Source organism: Neovison vison, chromosome 6 (genome assembly GCF_020171115.1).
Source record: "Neovison vison isolate M4711 chromosome 6, ASM_NN_V1, whole genome shotgun sequence".
NCBI classification, from domain to species: Eukaryota; Metazoa; Chordata; class Mammalia; order Carnivora; family Mustelidae; genus Neogale; species Neogale vison.
Genome location: NC_058096.1, coordinates 221,465,525 through 221,490,457, shown reverse-complemented (window position 1 = coordinate 221,490,457; position 24,933 = coordinate 221,465,525). Strand labels below are relative to the sequence as shown.

At 58.3% G+C, this 24,933-nt stretch overlaps 1 protein-coding gene across 1 annotated transcript in view; it reads right to left on the bottom strand.

The window, feature by feature from the left end:
- Window positions 1–22,357, bottom strand: part of SH3GL1 (SH3 domain containing GRB2 like 1, endophilin A2) — a 30,077-nt gene extending 7,720 nt beyond the window's left edge. The window contains exon 1 of the mRNA XM_044254525.1: window positions 22,157–22,357. Coding sequence (XP_044110460.1) covers window positions 22,157–22,201 — 45 coding nt within the window. The 5' untranslated portion in view covers window positions 22,202–22,357. The remainder of the gene's footprint in view (window positions 1–22,156) is intronic.
- Window positions 22,358–24,933: the final 2,576 nt, after the last annotated feature.

The window sequence follows — 24,933 nt, the reverse complement described above, 5'->3', positions numbered from 1 at the left end:
CGGCGGCCTCCGAGGGGGGCTCCCCGCGGCCCAGCGGATGCGTCCCTGCGCCTTCCGAGACCGGCTCGAGCGCCTCGCCCCTGGACTGGTGCTGCCCGCACGGTGGGCCTCAGGGTAGTGCTCAGTGACTGTGTCCACGAAGGGCTAGAGCAGGGGGTCTCTCCTGGGGGCCTGTCACCTGTGTCTATGAGCAATGGAGCCGCGTCCGCTGACAGCACCCCCTGCAAACGAGGCACCTGGGAGACGAGTGAGCCTGGAACAGCGCCAGATCTCCCAGCGCACCTACATGACGTCAAGGCACAAGGGTTGGCCTCTGGGCATCAGTAATAGACTGTCTGGGGGAGGGGCTGTTCTTTCGGAGACCCGTGTCATCATTCCAGACCTCTGGAGAGAAGCAGGGAATCTGACCGTTGGGACAGAAACAGAACACGCAGCGCAAGGACCCACGAAAGGAGTGCAAGCCAGAGGGGCAGCCGCTCCGGCCTCAGGACACGGAAGGGCAGGAGAAGCAGCTTTCGGGGGCGGGGGAGGGGATCATGGGGGGCTGGTCACCGGGTCCACGGTGGCTACTTGGTGGCAGCTGGGGAAGCAGTGTGAATCCTGCGGGGTAGGAGGAAGCCAACAGCGGTCTCCAGCTGAATCGTCTCCGCAGGAAAACCGGATCGACACGCGCGACACGGAAAATGAAGGGGTCCGTCTGCGGGCTCAGTAACCTGGGCAGACCTGCTTTGATCACGTAAGGGTTTAAGAGAAAACAAGGCAGGGAGAGGAAGGAGGAGGGAGAGGAGGAGGAGCGGAGACGGGCAGGGCCGCCGCGTGTGTCCCTACTCATGCCCTGCGCCTGTGTCTGGGGGCCACTGCGGCGCTCCAGGACCTCATCCCAGGGTAACAGCAGAGGTCACCTGACCTCTCCTGGCCCAGGCTTCCCCTCCTGTGTCCATGTAGCTAACTTCTCCCTGCCCATCTGTGGGTGCCAGGATGACCTTTGCCATGCCAGGCATAGAGGGGGGGAAGCTGCTTGTCAGCATGGAACAGGTGACTGGGACCAGGGCCCCGGGGCAAAGGGGGACTCAAGGGTCGGGGCCCAGCCACTCCGGCTATGGCCATTCACGAGCCACGTGAGGATCTGGGCCGGTGAACAGGCCTCCCGGCTCTCAGATGTGAGCACAGCGGCTCCAGTTAGCGACGGCTGTCAGGCCGGGGGCTGATCGGCTAACGCCCGGTCAACGGTCGAGCAGCTAACGACCACAGTACGCGATGCCCGATGTCTGAAGCGGGGCAGGTACAGAAGGAGCACGAGAGTCTGACCTGAACTTGGGGATCACCGCTCTGGCAGGCGAGATGAGAGAGTCTGACGAAAGAGCAGTGCAGAGAACACAGAGAACAGAGAGTCACAAAGGAGGAGTAAATACGCCCACAGGGGAGCGGGCTGTGGCTGCCAGCTGGACCTGAAGGGCAGGGCCCCAACTGGCAGGGCCGGGCCAGGTGGGCAGAGAGTTCGGGGTTCTGGGTGAGAGGCAGGTTTGGGGCACAAGGGCTACAGTTCCTGGCCGACTGCGTGCCAGGCAAGAGGGTGGGGGAACCAGCTGGCCCATTTCACAGATGAAGAAACTGAGGAGTAAGAGACCGTGGAACTGTAAGTGGAGGACACGGGTGCTGTGCCCAGACCTGTCGGACTTGCCAGTCTACCTGCACTGTGTCCTGCGCTGGAGGGAGGGCGGCAGTAGGATATGGGGGAAGCCTGTGGCCCGTGTGGGCCTCCGAGGGCTGTGGGGAGGGGTCAGAATGCCGCGTGCGCAATGCCTGGACCCAGGAGGCCCCAGGAGGCCCCAGGGATGATCCCCGGGCAGAGCTGAGACATTCCTGAGCCAGGATGACGGCACAGGGATGGGAGGGAGGGGATGGAGCCCGAGGACAGACACACTCCCTCCACATCCCTTCCAACTCCACCCGCCCTCCCTGCCGCCTCCTAACATCTGGAAGGCTCGGAGCCAAACGCTGCAGAGCAAGCCCCTCTTGTTTCCATCACGGTCTTCGGTCTCGTGACACCCCGTCGTCACCCAGCTCTCCCTCCTCACCCTGTGCCCCCGGGCCCCCATCTGAGGGGGCGCTGGCACAGACACCGGCTGCTATGCTCTTTGGCTAACAGGCTCCCTTTCTGGAAAGGCAGGGCGAGGCGAGCGTGCTTCTGGGGAGGTGGCGTGTGGGGTGCACGGACTGCCCCAAGCCGCTGCCTCTTGATGCGTCCGTCCCCACCCAGGAACCCCCAGCGGCCCCTGGCATCACTGGGACACGGGGAAACTGCCAAAGCCTGGGCCCTCGTGAGCCGCGGGAGGCTGAGCCGCTTGCCGCGCAGGGCGGAGCTCCCCCGTGGCTCTGAGAGCAAAGGCCACGAGACCGTGGTGCTGGGCCCGGGCCCTGGGGTGACGGAGGCGGGGGAGGGGGACGGGGAAGTGGAGCCCGTGGGTACACCAGCTGTGCCTGCAGGAACCTTCCTCCTCCTCCTGGGAGGAGCCGGAGGACGGGACGGAGACATGTGAGCAAGACCGAGAGCTCCTGCCCCAAGCACGACATGTCTGTCACAGGTCCTCCGTAAATATTTGGGAGGCGACTGAGAGAAGAGGTCACCACCCCCACTGAAGGCAGGGTTGGGACAAGTCAGAACTCCCCGAGGCATCCCGAGAGTCGGAAACTGCCCCGGAGCTGCCAGCCCCCTTCACGCCTCGGGGCGCACACTCGGGGCGCACATGCGCTCTCCTCCCAGCCGCCCCGACTGTGTTTTCCGAAAAGCAGCTTGGTGGAAGGGCGTGGTGGCAATGATGAACCAGGAATAATCTTGTGAGGCTAGATGCCACAGGAAAACCGCCAGCTGGGCGCCACGGCCACCAGCTCAGGCCCCAGCGGGCCAACCTGCACCCAGACACAGCCCTGCACGCGGCACGTCGGGGCTTCCTGGGGACGCCAGCTCTGGTGCCGAAGGACCACGGCCTCTGAAAGCCCGAGCATTCTCTCAGCAGAAGGCAGCGGTGGCCTCAATGCTGGCGCAGAAGCTGAAGCCGGAGGTCCCCCAGACTATAGGGCCATGCCAGCTGCTGGTTTCCCTGCCAGAGCGGGGCTGCTGTCATCTGGGGACAGAGCCAGCAAAGCTGTGGCGAGGAGCCGGGCAGGAGGGCCTCGGTCAGACCAGGCTTCTGAAGGCTGAAACCCCCGGGGTCTTCTGCCACCCATAGGTCCGGTCCTTGATGTCGCGTCCAGGGCTGGCTCGAGCCTCCCACAACCGGGCACAAACGCAGCTCGGGACAGCTTGGCTCTCGGCTCCTGGAGACGACGGACGGGACACTGGGCTGGCATGGGGAGAGAAACGCTGTGCTGCCTGGAAGGCGATGAGCTGAATGGCCCACGAGGTCCCAACGGCCGCTGCCCTGCCTGGCACACGCTGTCCGAATGCCAGAGGGGACCCTCAAGTAAGAAAACGCCTCCAGGTCACCTGTCTGCCTTCACCCCAAAGTCTGAGCTGGCCACTGACCACTGGGAAGAAGTGACTTCAGGAGGAAGCGGCGAGGCAGACAGGGGACCACCACCCAGTGACCGTCACGGCGGAGTGAGGAGCCAGATGACGAGGCTCCACGTGCTGCTGTCCCGGAGACGGAACACAGCAGAGGGTTGCACTGGAGGCCGGATATGGAGGCCCTGACCTCTGCTTCCACAGTGCCAGTCTGAGTCCCGGCGGGGACAAGCTCCCACTGGGCAGACAACAGGACAGCTGCCCTCCTCGCCCCTCCCGGCTCCTGGCTAAGAAGGTTCTTCACGGACTCTGCTAGAGCCCGGTCTATCCACCCGCTCTGCACTGTCACACTCCTTGCCCACGGGGCCTACTGAACCCAGGATCTGCGGTAAGGGCCGCGCGGGCCTCTGCAGCTCCCCCGCGCACCCGGACCAGGCCTGCTCCGACCCTGGCGCAGACTCTCCTCGGCCCTCCCCAGGACCCCGGGTAGCCTCTCCCCAGGTCTCCCTCCCTGGGCCTTGCTCCCGCCTCCTGTCCAGAACCCTCCGCGTGTCATGTCGGGGCCGGCCACCCTCTCCGGGCTCCCACCCTGTCCGCACTGCGGCCCCGGGGACTGCTCCCTTGTCCGCCACCGCGGCCCAGTCCCCATGTGGAGTAGGCGGCCTCAGCTCTGGTGCAACTTCCCCCAGGCCTTCCAGAGCACCTCGCATCCTAACTCCGCATGCCAACATGCCTTGGATCCCACATTCATCTCCGGCTGACAGCCAGCTCCAGGGGTGGGGGGACCCCGTGTGTCTTGTTTTCTGACCCAACCCGGCCCGCTGCATAGGTCCGCTGGACACCATCTGCCTGGCTGGCCCAAGGCCCACCCAAGGGCGGACTCTTGCTCCCCCTCTCCCCACCTGCAAAGGGCCAGCTCGAGAGGCGGCCTCTCCTCCTGCCTCCGGGGGTGCCTAACAGACAGAGGTGCAGGGTCCCCCAAAGACGGGGAGAAATCTGAGGGCGCGATGCTGCGGAGGAACAGTGAGGGGCAGAGCAGACACGGGCAGTTGCGAGGCGCCATTTCTTGTTGTTCGGTCCCCGTTCCTGTAAGTGATGGAGCCGGCCTCAGCCCTCTGGGTTTGAGGGGAGCGCCTTGCTCCTCCCCGCAGCGTGACTCAGCAGTCCCAGGAGATGGGGTAAACAAGGAACTCCTGCCCCAGCTCCACGTGGAGGGTGCGGGAGAGGGCAGGCTGGCCAGCACGGGCCACAGGCAGGGATTTCCCCTCACGGTCCGTCCGGCCAGGAGCCAGGGTCTGAGCACCCTCCCCACGCACTGTGGGGGGCCAGTGGCCTAAGGTCCTGGACGGGGCTCCTCTGGGGACCCTCCCAGTTTCCTTGTCCATGAAATGGAGTGTTGGCCCTAGCCCAACTGTAAAGATCAGCAATCCTGGGATTTCTATGAAGATGCCAAGTTTCCCCAAAAGGAAGCAGAAGCCATTTAACAGAACTGGTCCCTGCTTTCATCCATGGTTCCCCAGTTCCCTGGTTGATCTCACAGAATCTGGGGGAGGAAGTGGACCCCCTGGGCACCAAGGGGAGCCAGCGGAGCAGGAGCTCAGGAGGGGTCAGGCAGCACAGATGACCTTCTGTGGTCTTGATGCCTTGTTGGCCCTTCTGTCATCCTGGAGACCCCAAGAAGAAGGGACAGAGGCATCCAAGACCTCCAGCAACCATCTGGCCCAGCTGTGGCCTCTGGGTAGGTATCTTTACCTTATAAATGGGACAACCGGGCCCCAAGATATGCCTTGCCCGGAGCCAGGCAGCATAGTGTGTGTGTGCCCACAGCAGGCAGGAGTCCCAGGAGAGTTAAGTCCGGCCCAACTCCAGAGGCTGGCCCTGCACTCCTCTGGCTTGTTCCTCGTTTTCAGAGGCTAGCTGCAAACATCAGCCCTCCCACCAGCGAGTGCGGAGCCACGTCTCAGGCCCTGTAAGCAGGTCGGGAGGACCTTACTTGCTCCTGGACGCCAGATCAAGGCCCCGAGTTCAGAGCCATCCAGGACTACTCTGAGAGAACTGTGCTGGCCCTGATGCCTGACACCTAAAGTTGAGGGCCGGCCTTGGCCTGAGTCTTCTGGAACTCCACACGATACCGACGGCTCAGGGCTAACAGGAGACCAAAGCTCCTGGAACACTACAGGGCCCTGTGCGACGCCAGAGCCCCCTGGAGCCACTCGGGGCCCACCAGTCTCCCTCACATAGACCCTGGCCCACGGCGTGCTCCTGCTCGCCTAGGAGGAGTCGGGCGGGACTTTTCTCTCACCCTCCCGCTGACTGTGGCTCGGCCCAGAACACACTCTGGGAAAGTGTGGAATCTGGGCAGCAGCAGACTTGGCGGGGGTTGGGGGAGGGCGGGCGCGGGGCTCAGGCTGTGAGCTCATTCTGCCTCCTCCCAGGGCGGGTGGAAGGAATGAGGCCTGCGGACCAGGGGACTCTGAACTGGGCCCGATCCCAGCTGGCACCCCGGCTACACAGATGGTTTTTACCAACAACTGAGATGTTAGCAATTGCTCAAGGAACGGATTACCCCTGGGACTCGTGGTCGGGCTAAAATGCCTGGGTATATATGTTGACCTCCTGGGTTCTGTCTTCTCATCGTGGGTATGAGGCAGGAGGACTGCAGGTCCCACACCGGGAAGTCAACCTCAGATGAAAACTTACAGAAAGAAACACCCAAGCCACAAACAAATGTAGTACAGCCCCAGGCCCGCCCGGCTTCACATCAGTGAGCATGCGCTGAGCAGCGGCTGCCAGTGGCCAGGCCACGGTCAGGGCGGCAGAGCATGAGGGGGTCTGCACACGCACAGAGACGACAAGGGCGGTCCGCAAACTCGTCTGGTGGCGATGGCAGAGCTGACAGAAGAGGAGCCGTTCAGGAAGAGACCAGAGAGCAGCTTGGAAATCCTGCCTGGCCTCCAAAAGGCACCGACAGAACGTCTGTATCAAACACTGTGAGCACAGCCTACCACCCAAGAGGCTGGGCGCCCAGGCCAGAGTCTCAAGGAGGGGCATGTGTACCCCAAACATGACAAGCTAAGGCGATTCCCTGATTGACCTAAAAGCCTGGGGCCCCTGCCTCTTGCAACACAGATGCCTTTTCTCTGGTCTCTAAGACCTCTTCCATTTCTAAAGTCCTAACTTATGAGAAGCTGCCTCTTCCAGGAAGCCCTCCTGATTCTCCATCGCCTGCCTCCTTACCCAGACGGGAGTGCTGTGGCCAGTGGTCACCTCTCCCAGCACATGACTGGCACCTCCTCTCTTAAGTCCCTGTCCCCTTCAGACCTCACCTGGGACCAGCTCACCCGGGCTGTGTTTTCTGTTCTGTGACGTCACCCGCCTCACTCCCACTGGACTGTGTCCCTGAAGTGGGCAACCCCATCACCGACAGGAAGCACTTCGATCTGACTTCATACGCCACTCCATGGCGGCGAGGCTCGGGGAGGGCAGCAGGCTCAGGAGCGGACTGGATGGCAGCATGCCTCTGTATCCCCAACGTCCTTCCGTTGCCCGCATGTGGGAAATTCGGGTTAGGCTGGCAATCTGGCTGGAGGCAGCCAGTCCAACTCCCTGCTCTCCACCCAAGGTCTGCCCACAGCGGGCTCCTGCACCAGACAGCCAAGGGTTGATGAAAGTTGCGAAGAAAAACAGAATCTGTGTGCTTGAGTGGCTCGGTGGGTTAAGCCATGGCCTTCCGCTCAGGTCATGATCTCAGGGTCCTGACATCAAGCCCCACACCGGGTTCCCTGCTCAGCGGGCAGCCTGCTTCCCCCTCTGCCCCTGACTCGTGCTCTCTCTGCCTGCGTGCTCTCACTGTCTCTGTCTCCCTCTCGCTCTCAAATAGGAGAGGAAAGGAAAGGGAAAAAAAGGAAACCAAAATCTGGACCAGTCAGTCCCAGACTGCTTCATATTCAGAGGATGCCCCTTCCTGGAGAGGCGTGACTTCTCAGTGACAGGAACCCCTGTGAAAGCAACCAGTCTGTGGACTGGGAAGACAGGACGCCGGAGAGGAAGGCTGACAGCGAACAGCCTCTGAACAGAAACACGCCAGACGGGAGTGGGGAGCCGGGGCGGCGCACACTCAGGGCGCCGGGCATCACCGGGTGGGCAGGGCTCCGACGCGGAGCTCCCGGCCACAGCTCCAGCCAGAAGCGCTGAGAGGATGCCGAGGAATGTGCCGTCAGCCGGCGCTACTGCTCACCTGTCCCATCAGGGCGGTGACAGCAGGCCTGGCTGGCAGGTGACTCACGGCCACCAAGACTGGTTTCTTCAGGTGTGGCTATATACGCTCCTGGGCAGGCGCTGACCCCGGGACAGCACATGGCGAGCAGCGGCCCTCGGCACAGCAGACCCAGCCCAGGTGCTAAGTGCCACCGTTCTGTCACCCTACCCGGCCACTGTTCCCCTGCCCCCCTCCAGCGACACCTGCCTGGGTCGGCTGCAGAGCCGGTCTCGGGAAGCCAGAGCCGGAAGGAGTCTAGTCTCAGAGTCACTATCCAGCGCCTCCGCACAGATGAGGACACCAACAGGGCTGAGGAGGAAGGAGCCGCCCGGGTCAGGCAGGTGGTTCCCGGTAGGCACAGGGACAAACTGCCCCATCCCTCCAGCTGCCACCCACCCTTTAGTGACCAGGGCAGGTGGGCCTGTCCTTCCTCGGGATGCGTGGCCAGGCGCACGTGCGCGCGCGCTCACACACACACACACACGCTCACACACACACGTGCTCACACACACGCACGCGCGCGCACACACACACACACACACACACACAGCCATCAGCACTTGTGCCCTAGCACTGGGGGCGAACCCAGGACTTGGAGGTTCTCAGGGACCCTGCCGCAGGCCGCCGATGCACCAGTGCAGTTCCCAGGGGCCCCCTCCCCTCCCTCAGGGTTGATCTTCATTCCAGCAAGGCCACTTGGGACAGCCTGGTCCCATCTCCCTGCTCCAGGATGCCCCGTCAGCCAGCGGTGCAGTCACCATGAGGAGCCGGCGGGGGGCGGGGGGGGGTGCAGCGTGGGCCTGAATCCCCGCAGGTGCTTGGGTAACCAATATCCGTGGAGATCGTAAAGAGATACACGTTGGCACGTCGGCACGCACACCCTGCCCTCCGGGAGCCGCCGGGCCGGCACTCTCAGCAGAAACACCGCCTCTGCCTACCAGGCCACGACTGTTCGCAGGAACGCGGACTCTGCTGAGCCTCTGTTTCTTCAGCTGTAGGGTGGGAGGTGGGGACGATGTGCTGCCGGGCTCGGGTGAGCGCGCTTTAAAACCCACAGACCGGGGTGCCTGGGGGGCTCAGTCGTTAAGCGTCTGCCTTCAGCTTGGGTCATGATCCCAAGGTCCTGGGATGGAGTCCTGTCGGGCTCCCTGCTCAGCAGGGAACCTGCTTCGCCCTCTCCTGCTGCCCCTCCTCCCTGCTCGTGTGCATGCACACCCTTGCTGTCTCTCTCTCTCAGATTTTATTTATTTATTTGACAGAGAAGCAGCAGAGAGAGCGGCAGAGAGAGAAGCAGCAGCAGATTCCCCGCTGAGCCTGGAGCCAGAGGCAGGACTCCATCCCAGGACTCTGGGATCATGACCTGAACCCAAGGCAGACACTTAACCAACAGAGCCACCCAGGCGCCTCCACTTCTCAAATGAATAAATAAAATCTTAAAAAAAAAAAAAAAAAAAAAAGCCAAACAACCCACAGACTATAGGTGCACGCCTGCAGGTCACGGTGGGACAGGCCACGTGAGGAAAGGCGGCCAGAGGGCTGTGTGCAGGCAGCTGGGGCATCGTTCCGCGGCTCGGGCAAGGTCCGGAAGCAGGATCCGCCATGTGGCCCATACAATGGGGTGGAAGGCTTCCCGGAGGAGAGCCCTCCTGAGGGACCCGTGGTCCCACACAGAGCCAGGCAGGGATAAAAACTGCACCCACAGCAGGCTAATCCGCTAGCTCTTCTTCGGCAGCAGAAACTCTGAGGGATCAGAAACGGGACCTCGACTCCAGAAAGCTCACGGTGCAAGAATGTCTGTTGACAGGCGGCTGCGATACACAATTCTTTGTTTGAGAGCGGGAGAGCCCGTGCAGGAGCTGGGGGATGGGGGGAGCGGGAGAGGGAGAAGCAGACTCCCTGCTGAGCACGGAGCGCCACACAGGACTCCATCCCAGGACCCGGGATCGTGACCTGAGCCAAAGGCAGACGCTGAACGACGGAGCCCCCAGGCGCCCCTAGTTATGCACACGCGCTCCTGGCTACGGCGCTCACGCTGTGCGAATGAGAGCTCCGCCCCGCAATCTGGGGGTGGAGGCGCAGCTGCATTTGCCAAGACGACTCTGCTGCTTCCACTCACCCGACCCCTCAGCAATGCTTTTCTGCATTGAAAGGAGCCCGGCCTCCCAACCTAGTGGCCTTCCTGCTCCGTTGTCACCCCATGATATATGTCTGGTGTCGCTGCTTCTTAAGCTAGGAGCCGTAAGCGCACTCAAATCCCTCCCCACCTCCTGATGCCGATCTAGCACCCAGGGCCGCCTCGCAGCACCCAGGGCCGCCTCCAGTTCCCGGGAAGGACAGACCCCACTGACACACGGCGTCTGGGCTCCTGGATGAGGGCGGAAAGACTGCAGCAAGGCAAGCCAGCAGCCCTGAGGCTCCAGCACTCGCTCTAGCCGCCCATTTAGAAAGCCCCGTGAGCTCTTCTGCTTTCTTCCTCCCACGTTCAAATGCAAAGCCAGAATCCAGGGTCATCACCTCGGGAATCATCCCTGGTTTCTCGCTGCCGCACTGGTCACAGGACCCTGTGTTACTGTATCAGCCCTGTTCCAATCACTGAGTCACCATTCGTGTTTGGGACACTCTCCTGCCCGGAGCTGATCTGCTCTGTCAGGATGGGGATGAAGATTTGGGGTCAAAGTCAGAAGGCCAGATTTCCCCCTTTTGAAAAGGTTGCCCTATTCATTCAACAATTCATTATATATGCCAAGTATAGTACGGGGAAAAGGATTAATAAAACCACACACAAAAAAGATTAATAGAAGGGACTCACAGGGAGAAGCCACTTTCTCCTTGTGGGGAGAGAACCAGGGACAGTTTACAAAGGACATGACCCTGAACCTGGCTTTGAAGGATAAACTGATGCAGAAAGGAGAACAGGATATGATGTGAAGAAAGGCACAGACAAGGGGACACGGAATCTGAATTCATGCCGAGGACAGAGGAGCTGAGGGCTCACATGGAAACAAATGCCTCGAGGGGTCTTGAAGTGTCCCTCTTAGAGACAGGGTGGTCTGGTCATTAAGCAAAGAACATCTAGTGTGAGCTCCAGGCTCTACGATGGGAAGAGAGGGGCCCTTGGACTCCAGACCTGCCAACTTCCTTCCACACAGTCAGCAGGAGCTGCTGACCCTCCTGCGGTGTGTCCTGCGAGGCGCCGCCCTGAGGGCAGCGGCACCAACAGTGTTTTTGGCATAAAACCTGAACACAGCTCCGGTTTTCAGATTCAGGTTAAACAATGGCGGCGGAAGACTTCCTATCAATCAGCTTTTAAGTCACCAAGGTGGGATCCAGGAACCAGGGAGTGCCTTCCGCAGAGCTCCGGAGTCCCTCCACAGAGCCCTTTGGCCGAAGACGGCCGTTTTGCGGGGGGAACCTGCTCTCAGCACAGTGACCCAGAAGTCGACTTGGCCAAGTGAACCAGTCCTAATTTCTGGCTGACTGGGGCCGTCAAGTTGGAGGCGAGAGCTAAGGGAGGACAAGACACACGAGCACGCGTGCACACACACCCACCCTTGAAGAGGAGCTGAAAACCGTTATCAGGACATGGCTTTCAGACAGTGCAGACCTATGGCTGCAGAAACCAATCACAACAAACCCAGTGACAAACAGCACAAAACGCGCAACGACCAGACACTAAAATGATACAACCACAAATCTTAAAGAGGCGAGAAGTCCGACATGGATCTCACCGGGCCAAGTCCAAGGCGTTGGCGGGGCTGCGTTCCCGTCTAGGGGCGCTGGGGGTCTTGGTGCCTCTCCTGGCTTCTAGAGGGGCCCCCAGCCCTTGGCTGTGGCCCGTCCTGTCCTCAAAGGCAGCCAAGCAGACCTGCCACACTCCCTTCTCCCCGACCCTCTCCCTCTCACCACAGAGGCGACAGGAACCTGGCTGGAAGTGCCCTGATCCCTAGACGGGGCCCACTGGGTCAGTTCCGAGTGATCTCTGCACCTCCAGGTCCACACCCTGGCTCCCATCAGCAAGCCCCCACGCCAAGGCAGCACACGGACAGGTTCCATGGAGCAGGTCGAGGCCCCCTGCCCACCACAAGGAACCGCGGGAGGGCCTCGCCACCCGTCTATAGCACTCCTGTTCTAGAAAGTCACCGCGAACACTGAGCTGTTGAATATGAACCCACCGCTCCTAGGGGAAACAATGGGGTTAGGTTCTTGTAAGCCTCTGGCCACAGCCGATCAATACATAACCTTGTTGTCACGTGCGTTTGTTTCAAGACACCGTATTTAACACACGATGTTGACTCATCTACACTGAACTTGGCCAACAGCGCCATAACCCCCTCGTGTACAAGGTTCATCAGACACACGGGTTTCCTCCATAAGGAACAACACGTCTTCTTGTACTTGGGAACGCGAGCCGGCCCTGCAGCTCTGGGCTTGGGGCCGTTTCACACGGCAAAGTCACTCACAAAAAGCACAAAAATGCAAAAAAATGTGGCACTTAACAATACCGCAAGGACCCTGGTTAACAGTTTGGGCTGAAACACAAACACGGAGCCACTTTGCTCCCCCCCAGCTGGGAGAGCAAGCACATGGGAAGACAGAATTGTTTGCGCCTCGGCACAGGACTGCAAGGACAGCTAAGTGCCCCAAGCGCTGACTTGGGGGCCACGAAGAAATCCCAGTGGCCGGGGAGCGTGCACACGCAGCATCTCCCACCAGGGAGCCTCGATTGTGTATGTCAGCGTAAGTGACCCTCCGCGACAAAGCCGGATGCCAGGTGCTTTCTGCACACGCGGCCTCCCCGCGGAGAGCAGGGCTGAAAACTAAGCTACTGAGGAGCTGACAGGCTGATGCACAAATGAATCCTGGGAGGAAGACACGGGGCAGAGAGGGCTCTGGGTGCCGGCTGCGGCTGCAGGCCTCCCTGCTTTATCCGAGGTTCGTGTCCCTCCCAGGCACCCCCCAGCGAACCCCAGGCCGGGAAGCCTCCGCCTCGCCCACTCGGTGTCCTGGCCGGGGCCCCTGGGCGGTACCGCAGAGCACACTGGAAATATCACCCTTATGAGTGTTCAGACACGTGACTCCCATCAGCTTTGGGCCCAGGACTTCAGGTCATGCAAACTGACCATTTTTTTCCCAGCTGCTGCCACAGAAAACCTATACGGCTCCATTACATGAAGTCGAAGTCTGGAAAACCTCTCAGACACATGCCCGAGGGGACACCGGCGAGGGCGCTCACTGCCACACAGTTTGAAAGAGCAAAGACACGGGAACATCATAAATGCCCACCAGTGGGGGACGGTGCGGTCACGCCAGGGAAGGCCATCCAGCGGAGCGCTGAAGCCGGAGCTACCCACGTCAGTGCGGCGAGCAGCTCAGGCCGGACAGTCGCGACACCCTCCGGCGGAGGGCGGGCCGGAAGACAGCACGTGCACCTGCCCGCCCGATGCCCCGGCGGTAAAGGTGTAAATGAGGGCGGGGCTTTGCCTGGGACGCCCTGCCCGGGTTTTAGTGACGCCCTTGTGGATGCGTGGCTACTGTGGTGGCCCTTCTTTGTATGTTTTTCTGTGTCTGAACCACTTCATGACACAGCAACAGCAGCAGGGACGCAGCGCGACCGCACGTGGACACACATGACATCAGCTGGGTAACAGGTATCAGCAAATGATTATCGACATCGGGCGGAGGGGTCAATGTACCCAGATTAATGGTTACGACGGAAGGACGTGATTAACGATAAGGAATGCTAATACCAGCAGCCACCGCCTTACCAAGGTGCCTGAGAAGCAATGTACCCTTGACGGCACCCCAGGCACCCCAGCGCCGACTGGCTCGGGGCCTGCTGAGCGCATCGGGAGCTACCCCAGTGACCTCTGCAAGGTCGACCCTGCGGCTCTGCGGGAGAGCCTGGCAGACTCCTGGACTCCAGAAGCATGACGGAGGCAACTGAGCAGAAGGGCCTTCTCCCCACCCTCCTGAACGAGCACGCTTCCATCCTGCGTCTGCCGCCCGACTCCAGAGCCCGCTCAAAAGAAGCCCCCCCCCCCGACCCCTGAGCTGAAGCTGTGCTGGGGGCAGAGCAGGGGACCCGCTGTGGGAAGTGCAGGCCAGGACAGAGGACACTCAGGAGCCCCGAGACAAACAGCTCAGATCACTCTGCAGTGAAGATGTCCCATACCAAAGCTGGGGGACAAAGCCATCTGGATTCCGGGGTCCAGGACCTCCTCACAGCCCAGCTCAGTGTGGGGCATCCCTTGCACGCGTTTCAGGGCCCTGACCCACACACTTGGCGGTCAGTGGGGAGCTGCAGCGGCTCCTATGTTCCACGAAGATGGGGGAAATGCTGCGTTGTGCAGGCCAGAAACAGAGGGAGATTAGCCCACAGTGAGGGTTCTTACTCTCGGGAGCTAAAGGTCAACCCTAGACCAGCCGGGTTAGACTCGGAGATGAAGAGATCCCATCCCCACTCCCTCAGCTGCCCTCCTGTGAACTACACAGACTGGCCTTGAAGGGCTGGCGCTGGGGGTCCATTTCTGGACAGTCATGGCTCTGACGGGCCAAGGCCTTCAGGCTGACGGATGCCTGCCCGTCTGCCCCTCGGCCCCCAGACAGCTGTGGGGCCTCGTCCTGGGAAAGTGAGTGGCAGGGGCCAGAGGGAGACTTGGGGGCAAAAAGAAGCAGGAAGTTTCCAGTTTCCTTCCCACGGGGCTTCCTAAGAATGTGGATTGCTGCTCAGTCCTGGGGCTGAGACCCTGAATGACAGAAAGTTCATCATCCGGTTGCTGCGCTTTAGAAAAACCAGGGTGGGGTAGCGGGGTGCTGGTGAACAAGATGTGAATTAAGGGCCCCGGTGAAGGCTGGCGACTCCCCCGAGCGTACCGACAGAACCAGACACTTACTCTCATGCCAACCCAAAGCCACAGGAACAATCTCTGAGTTTTGATTTCTTATTTTTAAACCAGCTGGGCCTGTTCCTGATGGAGGGCTGTCAGCCACTCTGCTTCCCCGGGGTTCTGCCTAGGCCTAAGCAGGAGCCACCCCCAGGGACATGGCAGGAGGCCACTGTCCCTGGACTGCCCCACTCCCACCATTTCTGACAACTTGGTCAGCAAGCGATGGCCCAGGGGGCCCTGGGCCTGTCACAAGTCACCAGGCAGCTGTGCTCCATCAGGAGCTCAGGTCTGATGAGGGGAGAAGCACACGCTGGTGTACGGAAATATCTGGCACACGGCATGTGGGCGGGAGAGCAGTCAGCTGCTCGGAACCCGGAGAAGCCTTTCCAGTGGGCGGCCCCGGGCGAGGGCAAGGATAAAGGGAGACACAAACAGGGCTTTACAAGGCACACAGGAAGTGGACAGAGAGACCCGGTTGGGATGCGGAAGGTGAGGCTCAAGGAACAAGGCAGTGCAAGGCGGCCCGGCCCGCCGGCAGACCGGTCAGACCGGAGTGCGCCACCCGTGAAGGGAAGAGGTGGGATTTAAAACTGGGACCAGGCGGGGCTCCAGGAGGTCCTGCATGCTGGGTCAGTGGGGGGTGTTCCCACTTCCCACCCGTCCCGGGCGTGCTGACACTACACCTCCGGCCTCCGCACCCACAGCCCACGACGCAACCATCCGCTCAGTAGCGTGCAAACATCCGTCTGTCCATCTACCCATCCAATACTTACTGAGTGCCCAGGACCGGCCAGGGACTGGGCTCAACGGGGCACACAGCAGTGGCAGAACCATAAGGGCCCTGCCCACGAACACTTAGGATCCAGTGACAAAGATGCCAATCTTGGTCCTCGAATGGGAAGGCAGCCATGCAGGAGTCGGAGAGATGGGCAGACAGGGGTTCTGAGTGGCCGGGGGCTGGGGAGATGCCGAGCAGAGGCTGAAGGGACACGTGGAAGGTGAACTGAGGTTCACCTACCAAAGGCCAGTAGGGCTGCCCAAGGCCAGTAGGGCTGCCGAGCCCGGGAGAAGAGCCTGCGCCCTCTGTGACGCTCGGTGGACCCCTCGCATGGTTGGGCTAGGACGACACTCGCCACGACTGCGAGCCCTGCTAAGACAGGGGTCACTGGGCGGATGGTCTCGGGCACCAGGTGAGAGGCCACTGGTGGGCACCACTGGCGGCGCCCGATTCCAGGTGTGGACTCTGAGCAGCTGCGCAGTGACCGACGCTGAGTCAGGTCCTTGGGAGGAAATCACACTTCATTTTCCTGCTGTGGTTGGGAGTCTCTACATGACCCGGCTCTCTGGGCCCAGTCAGCAGGTTTTTTTCTAGGAGCGGAGCGGAAAAGGAAGATGGAGCTGTCCTCTGGGATCCTGGGTTCGTGGAACCCTGCTTACTGCCTAACAGGAAATGAGCGGAAATGTACCCAAACTGCAGTGCTCAGTCGAAGCGGCTGCCAAATTCAGCCCTGGGGGCGGCTGGGGAGGGGCGGTGGACAGGGACAAGGCAGGGAGGAAGGGGAGGGGGAAGGGAGAGGAGGGGGGAAGCGGGGAGGGGAGAGAGGCGAGAGCAAAGAGGAGCGAAGACAGAAACCAGCTGCTGCGCATCTGACACACCCCTCCAATCAGCTCGCCAGGGACAGCTTTGAAAAAGAATCCAAAAAAGCCACCCCTGACACCTCACCAGGCAGGAAAAGCCATCGGGGTTGGAGTACAAAGGTAAAGACGCCTCAGTGGGCCTGCAGAGCCCCTAACCCCCGGGGTAGAGAAGGTCCTACAGGTCACACATCTCCCCGCCACCGCGCCCGCCCCCCTCCCCCCCCCCCCCCTGGGCAATCCGGAACGGAAGACTACTAGACTTTCCTCCAGCCCCGCCCACCGCCCCGCAACTCGCCACAGGGCCAAACCGTGCGGCCCACTTGCCTCCAAAACCCTGTGGAGGAAGCCGGCCGCAGGACCCCTATTAAAAACTAAGTTTCCCCAGATTGGATCAGTTTCAAAATACCGGCCACAACGGAAGAGGAGGAGAAGGGATGCGATGGGCCAGGGCAGAACTGGCCTATGTCCTTGGGTCAAAGGCCCTGGGACGCACACGCCAGAGGCAAAGGGCAGGCCTGAGTAGGCTGGGATACAGCGCCAAGTGTTTCCGCTGAGGAAAAAAGCGAGCAGAAGCGCATATCGACACCTGAGGGGCCAACCAGTGAGCTCAGGCCCGCACATATACTAAGGTTCAGGGGGCTTCGCAAAGGGAAGGCTGGGGGCGGCGGGGGGGGGGGGTGCACGCACAACAGCACTGCATGCCCGGTTCACTCGCTAAGTGCTGGGGGCTCAGCAATGTGGCAGCCCCCACTGTCTGACTGAACAGGGAGACACTACGAAATCCCTAACCTCGCAGGCCATCATTCAGTGGCACGCCGACTATAATTAAGTACCCTGTGGGCTCTGCCCTCACGCGGAGCCAGGTAAGCAGGGAGAAGAGCACCCAGGCACGCTGACAGGTCATTAATAAACACAGCGTTCTGAGTCATAGGGAACTTGCCACCTCACGTTTGCCAGACACGGAAGCAGAATCAGAGCAGGGTGCCCTCCTGTTCCTGGTTCGTTAATAAGAATTAGCACGATTCTGCTTGGCTACAGAGCGCCTCCAGGACTGTGAACAGTGGGTCCTGGGAAAGCGGTCGGGTGAACCCAGTTTTACTGACAAGCCTGGGAAGTGGTGGGGTTCAAGGAGGTCCTGGGATCCCCTGGGGGAGAGTGGTCTCACACAGTTCAGCCTAGAACACCAGGCTGGTGACCGAAGCCGAGTGGGAAAAGCAGCCGGGCCTGGCCACCAATGGAGCAGGACGGGAGCATCTCTGTCCAGGGTCCCACAGGAACACGGCCAGTTCAAGGGTCTTCTAACAGACGGAGTCAGGAGAGTTCTTCTGGCAAAGCTGGACTTAACCCAGCTCCCATCACACATGGATATTGCCAGCAGCCAAAGCCATACCCAGGGCTGCTGAGAGTCTCCAGGAAGTCAGCCACTGCTGCTGAGCTCAAGGGCTTGGGGCAGGGACCCAATTCAGCGGGTCACTGTTGTTCTCAGCACACAGGTCCCATGCTTTTATTCCTTGCAGGTGAAGGAGGTGCAGGTTCCACACTTTTGCATCTAAGACCATCCCATGTTTGTTACTTAAGAGGCCAAACCCTTTGCTGGGGAATCAAAAGCCTGATTCAACACAATAAGGTTTTAAAAAGGTCAGACGCCTGGGTGGCTCAGTTGGTTAAGCGGCTGCCTTCGGCCCAGGTCATGATCCCAGCGTCCTGGGATCGAGTCCCACATCGGGCTCCTTGCTTGGCGGGGAGCCTGCTTCTCCCTCTGCCTCTGCCTGCCACTCCGTCTGCCTGTGCTTGCTCTCGCTTCTCTCTCTATGTCAAATAAATAAATAAAATCTTTAAAAAAAAAAAAAAAAAAAGGTCAGAACAGGTAGTAACTGGGGACATTCCAAACACCAGCCACATCCCCCAGATATTACTTACTCTAACAAGCTGGGGAACTGGGTGCCCCGGCCCACCACAGGCCTCTCAGAGGAAGTCGGATCTCTCCTCCCAGGCACAAACCCAGAGCCTAGAAAGCACCCAGTGAACTTCAAAGCTATGGGATATGGCAGTGGTGACTTTTCCTCCTAGCTCTGATGGAACCAGTCTTTTAGTTCAAACTCTCTCCCTCCTTTCAGGCAGGCAGGCAGGCAGAAGACAGAGAGAGAAAGAAAGTCAGTCAAGCCAGCATTCCAGGCAGCTGCCAAATCTATCCCTAGTTACACTCTCAAATCTGGCCTGGCCACAAGAATTATCAGAAACCAGGGAACAACTTAGGCCTGGAAATTAACATCGAACCACGACGAGAAGTGAACTTCCTAGTTTGGATTTCACTAGCTGGGTCCCCTGACCCTCCTTATTCCCCCAGAAATACTCAGATTAAAGCATCTCCCCCAGTTCTAGATGTACACGAGGACCAGGACTGGGGCCCCAGACAGACGCCTCTTCTTTCCAGCGCTTTCCTCTACAGACTCTTTAGCAAGCCTCGGCAGCGGCCAGTTCTGAACAAGTAAAAGCTCACAGACGTCTCACGCGAGCCTGAACTGACCTTACACAAGACCTGAACGTTTGCACCAGAGGTGGGCTGGGGTGAAATTTGCCAGGATACTGCCAGATACTAATAACTGCTTTGTGACCAGGATCATCAATGAGATCAGAAACTTGCAATTAACGTCACAGCCTCAGCTTCTGGAAACCAAGCCTCTCCATGCCCCACTCTCTCCCACAAGCACCCGACTTCTTTTTCTCAATTTAGAAACAGCACTGCTACAAGCCTCTGAAATCAAGAACCTGTTTCAAAGCACTGTTTCTCAACCTCGGTGCCACGGACATGTGGGGCCGGATAATTCTTTGCTGTGGGGAAGGCTGTCCTGCGTACCATAGGATGTTTAGCAATCAGCCCTAGCCTCTACCCACTCAACGCCAGTAGCGCCCTCTCCCCAAGTAGTGACAACCAAAAACCATCTCACACATTGCCAAACGTCCCTGAAAGGGCGCACAGGGTGGGGGAAGAAGGGAAGGGTTAGTCACCCCAGCATACGCTTCTGTCTTCTTAAAAATACAAGAGGCCAAAAGATACCCTGGGGTTCTAACCACCTGCGACCTGGTGCTGAGCTGTATGTTCATGTCCATCTGCGCACACGTGGTTATCTGTGTTCTGAAAACGAAGAAAAGCAGGCAGCTGTCGTAAGAACGGCCCAGGAGAGAGTTGTTGGTGTTGTGTTGGTTTTCTGTTTTTGTATTTGTTTTGCTGTAATTATTCTCACTTCTCACAAATCTTAGGGCACGGTTTCTCTTCCTCAGCACTACGGCCATCTGGGCCCAGATAATTCTCGGTTGTGGGGGCTGCCCGGCGCACTACAGGGTGCTGGGGGGCATCCCTAGCCTCCAGCCACTAGACACTAATAGGAACTAGGTTTGTGACAACCAAAATCGTCTCCAGATACTGCAATGTCTCCTAGAGAGTGGAACTGGCCCTAGTTGAGAACCAGCGTCCTACAGGAAGATATAAACGGCCCCACATCGTTTTGTGTAAAAAAGGGGAGTGCATTTACTCTTATGCCAGGTAAATGAGACGAGAGGCTGAAAGCAGACTGCCGGTTCATACAGGGAGGATTCAAAAGACATTAACCACGGCCTTGTCCTCCTCAACAGCCGACCCTACTCTGAGGACAAGAGGATGAAGAGAGGTGCAGTGAGTACAAGAAAAGAGACACACAAGGAGACAGACACGTTCAGATAAACAACAGAGATGCTGGGGTTCTGTGAAACTATTCCGGAAGAGAACGGAGCGCGGCCAGCATGAGTCCTGAGAGCACAGCTCGGCAGGCCAAGACAGCAGCTCCCAGAGCAGGACGTGGCCACTGCGGCCCTTGTTTGGGGATGGGCTTAAGAATGGCGAGATCACAAATCAATGTGAACCAGCAGCGTACGCGGCACGGTGCTTTCCAGGTTCCAAGGTATTTATCACAGATCTGAACGTAGGGCACCCTGCTTTCCCCTGAGACATAAAGCTCTGGTGGCCTAGCTAGTGCCTCTAGCAGAGTGTGCCTGCTTGGGACAGCACGGGCCTCCAGCATGGGCCTTGAGAGCTGCGGGTTGTGAGGAGAGGGCTTCTTCTGCAGGAGGGACTACATCAAGGTCATCAAGGTCCAAGACAGTAAGCACCATCCCCAGATTCTCTTGTCAAGCCCTGGGGATCTGGTGTCTGCTGAGAGAGGTCTAACCCAGGGCCAGGTCCCTTTAATTCTATCCTGCTGGGGCAGAGGGCTGTCCTCTCAGCAATAATCCTAGAACCCCTCTGGATTAAGTTTCTCTTCCTCCAAGGGTTGGCCATTGTCTGGGCTTTGCCCTAGATAAAACACTAGGGTGGGGTCAGGACTTTTTCCACCAAGGGCAAAAGGTACCCACTGCGTTGCTGTGGACTCATTTCTCTTCCCTCCCCCTGAACTTCTCCAAATTGTGGGAAAAGCCCAGTCTGCCGGCAGGGCCCACACCACCCCTGGGATGGCCACGCATTCCTCCGTGGAGTCTACCCACATGCACTCGACACCTAAGCTTCTGAATCTGAGATTAAGAAGCGGGAACCAGTAGGAGTCAAGGAATCTGGGACTTGACGTGGATCTGAAACTCTAAGCTGAACTGCCCCCATCGCCCAGTTTTCTGGAGAGCGGACGCACAGCTCGCACCAGACTCACGAGCAATGGGTCACGGACATTCCAAAAAACCTATGCTTCTCTGTCACAACTAAAACCCTATTCTCTTGGATTCACCATTCCCCTTCTGGGCATTTACCCTGTAAGTCCGATCCCACCTGTGAGCAAAGATGGTCAGTGGCTCATCACTGCGGTGTCATTTGTAGCAAAACCCGGTTGGAAACCATCTACACATCCGCCACCAGGAAGCTGGTCGAAATTCAGCCAGTCCCAGCGAGAAGACAGGAGTACCACCAACCCACTACAAAGATCAGAGAAACTCTGGGGCTATGCTCCAGCGCAGTAGCTCCGGGGTAAGGGGAGAAGGGGAGTTCCCCCAAGGACATTTGGTAGCGCAGGGAGATATAGGTGCTGTGGGGCTGGTGGGGGGTGCTCCTGGGATGGAGGAGGTGGGGCCGGGGATGCCGCTGGCCACCCCACAGTGCCCAGGACCCCCACCCCACCCCGCAACAGAGAGCGATCTGAGGTGGAGAGAATTCCAGCTCTAGCGTTATCTCCAAAACCGTTTAAGGAAAGCCCGAAGCACAAAGGGCTGGGTAGCCTATGCTACCACGGCGTGTGTGTGTTTTGTAAAGGAAAAAGTGTACCCTATCTTTGGAAAGGGATGTGAATCCTGCGTGACAGTCCTTGCCGCTGGGGAGAGGGGCCGGAGGCCCGAGGCACTGGAGGCGGAAACGGACTTTTCACTCTACCCCGTCCCAACTCTGTACCGGGTCCATCAAAAGGGGTTTTCGTTTGTTTGTTTTTAAAGAACTACTCCGGACGCCAAATCTCCCTGCCCCTGAGCTCTCTGGCAAGAGTCCTGTGTCGACAGCCTCAGGAGTGTTTCTTCCCCGGCTCTTTCCCCACTCCCCGCCCTTTTACAGGGGAGGGAGGGAGGGGAGGGGGCCCTGCCCCGGGTCAACCTCCGGGCGCATCTCTGCCGCTCCCAGGGGGTCTGCCCACCCTTCTGGGGGATACCAGAGCCCACATGGCGGGCAGGGCCTGGGCCACTTCGTAGGCACCCCCGTCCCTCCGGCGCTCTCCCCACCCAGCGGGGGACACGCGCCAACGCCGCCCCCTCGGTGCCCGCGGCCCCCTCCCGAGCCAGGGTCGGGCCTGGCCTGCTCCCGACTCCGGGCAGCCTGGGGCCTGGGGCCCGGGGCTCGATCCCCCCGCTTCGGCCTCCGCTCACCTGGCTAGCCTTGTAGAACTGCTTCTTCAGCCCCGCCACCGACATACTGCCTCCCGCCGTGGGGGGTCCCGCCCGGACCCAGCGAACCGGAGGGACCGAGCAAGCGACAGGCTCCCGGGCGCCGCCGATACCCCGCGCGCCTCAGCGGGCCCCGTCGGCGCCGCCTCCACCGCCCTCTCGCCAGCTCCGCGCCCGTCCCGGCGCCGCCTCAGCCTCTCGCGCGCCCGCGCGGCCAGGATATTACATGGCAACCGCACACTTCCGGTGCCGGCCTGCGCGCGCCCCGAGGTCCCGGCTGCGCACGCGCGCCCCCTGCCGGCCAGCGAGCGCACGCGCATGTCGCCGTCCCTGCGGCGGCGGCCTCGGCCAGCGAGCCGACAGGCGTGAGCCTAGAGAGACCGTGGAGACTACAGCGACCCCTGGAGGCCCCGGAGGTAGTCCTAACGTTTTAGGAAAGGCGCTTAAATCCTGGAGAGGTTGGGAGGCCGAGTTTACAAGTCTCAGTGTACCTGTTTGTCAATCTCAGCTAACCCAATTCTCTGGGCGTTTAGTCCCTCCCGCACACACTGCCTTCAACCCTGCCACGGGCTCATCCATACAGCTGTCCAACTCAGACATCAGGTGTCACTTCTACTTCCTTTCCATCCCCTTATCCTCCCTGCCCTGTCTAGACCATCCCATTGGCCTCCTCTCTGCATGCCTGTTTGGAGGTTCCTCCTCCAATTTCCCCAAAAATAGTCAGAAAGACTTCACAATTCATATCACGTTATTCTACTGTCCTCAGAATACACTCACAGGGGGGCGCCTGGATGGCTCAGTCGTTAAGCGTCTGCCTTCAGCTCAGGTCAAGATCTCAGGGTCCTGGAATCCAGCCCAGCATCGGGCTCCCTGCTCGGCGGAAGCCTGCTTCTCCCTCTCACACTCCCCCTCCTTCTGTTCCCTCTCTCGCTGTCTCTCTCTGTCAAATAAATACATAAAGTCTTAAAAGAAAAAAAAAAAAAGAATACACTCACAATTTCCTAGTATGGTCTGCCTACAAAGCTTGCACGTTTTGGCTCCATCTTGTACAGAACGACTCTTCTGACTTCAGCCCCCTTCCTCTTCTATAATCCACGATCCCTGTTTCCTGTGGGCCTTTGCTAATGTTGTTCCTTTCTTGCACATTCTCCCTCAATCTTCCCCGCATCCTTTGTTCATAAAAGAGAAATCTGTTTGGAATTTCACCTTCTTCGGGAAGTCCTCCTGGGTTGACACATGTTAATTGATTTGAGTTTTTTTTTTTTAAATCAACTGTTATTGAATTGAATTGATTGGAAGTAATAATGAATTGAAACAGATAAATTAATCCAAAAAGAGGAACAAGAAAGTGGTTAGAGCTAACGTGTTTGCAACTTCAATGCTGAAATCTCTGACGGATTTGGGTGATTTTCTGAAGCAGAAGATTGTTGGAAGTTTCCAAATGCCTCAACAGAAGGTACTGGACCTAGATGGAGGATTGTTTTAGAATATGCATGCCACAAACCTCCTTCCCAAAGATCCTGATGGGGCTGTTATGAATAGTTTTTTTAAATTCCCCATGTGATTCTGAAAGGTACTCAATGGTGACCCTCTGGTTTAAATCATTGCAAAATGCTAGAATGTCATGATTCATATGGGGAAATCTCATGCCTTGAGTAAAACATGACCTACCCAAAGTGATATGCCTAATAATTCAGCTTTAATTATCCAATCTATAGAATTGATAGAATTCTGAACTTGGGCTAAATGTCGGTCTTCTTTCCTAATTCTCCGCTTGAGAGATTAAATTGATGCTAAAGAAAACTAATTCTAGGGGCACCTGGATGGCTCAGTTGTTAAGCACCTGCCTTTGGGTCAGGTCATGATCCCAGGGTTCTGGGATCAAGTCCTACAGCGGGGTCCCTGCTCACCAGGAAGCCTGCTTTTCTCTATCCCACTCCCCTTGCTTGTGTTCCCTCTCCTGCTGGGTCTCTGCCAAATAAATTTTTTTTAAACTTAAAAAAAAAATTGGTTCTCAGCCTTGCTGGTTGACCCAGAAGGTCTCTGTTCTATGTGAGGTTTTTAATCTACATGATCACACAGCCCAATCAAATGAAGTTTATGCATTCACTCAACTATTTATTGAGCTTGCTAATGTGTCAGTCGCTGATAGGTACTGGGGATACAGTGTTAAAATTATTCCTTCCCTTATGGAGCTGGTGACAAATACAGATAGTAAATCAAATAACAAGTTAATAAAAAAGATAAAGTTGTAATTGCTTCAAGAAAAAGAGAGGTGCCTGGGTGGCTCAGTCGTTAAGCGTCTGCCTTCAGCTTAAGTCATGATCTCAGGATCCTGGGATTGAGCCCCGCACAGGCCTCCTTGCTCAGCAGGAAGCCTGCTTCTCCCTCTCCCACTCCCGCTGTTTCTGTTCCCTCTCTCGCCGTGTCTCTCTCTGTCAAATAAATAAATAAAATCTTTAAAAAAAAAACAAACTGTAAGGAAAAAAGGGCGGGGAGGAGGGGAAAAAAAAAAAAAGAGGGGAAAGAACCCAGTGGTAGGAATTTCACCTTGTTGGGGATAGGGAGGGAAAGGCTCCTTTGAGGTGCAGATCTAAGATCTGAAAGTTAGATAGAAACTAGCCAGGAAGAATGCCGTGGCGAGTTTCTAGGCGAGGAAACAGTGTGTGCAAAAATCTTGAGGACTGCACCAGAAAGATCCATTTCATTCATTCCCTCTGAATATATTTGGTGCACAGTAAATGCTTCTAAAGATTTTA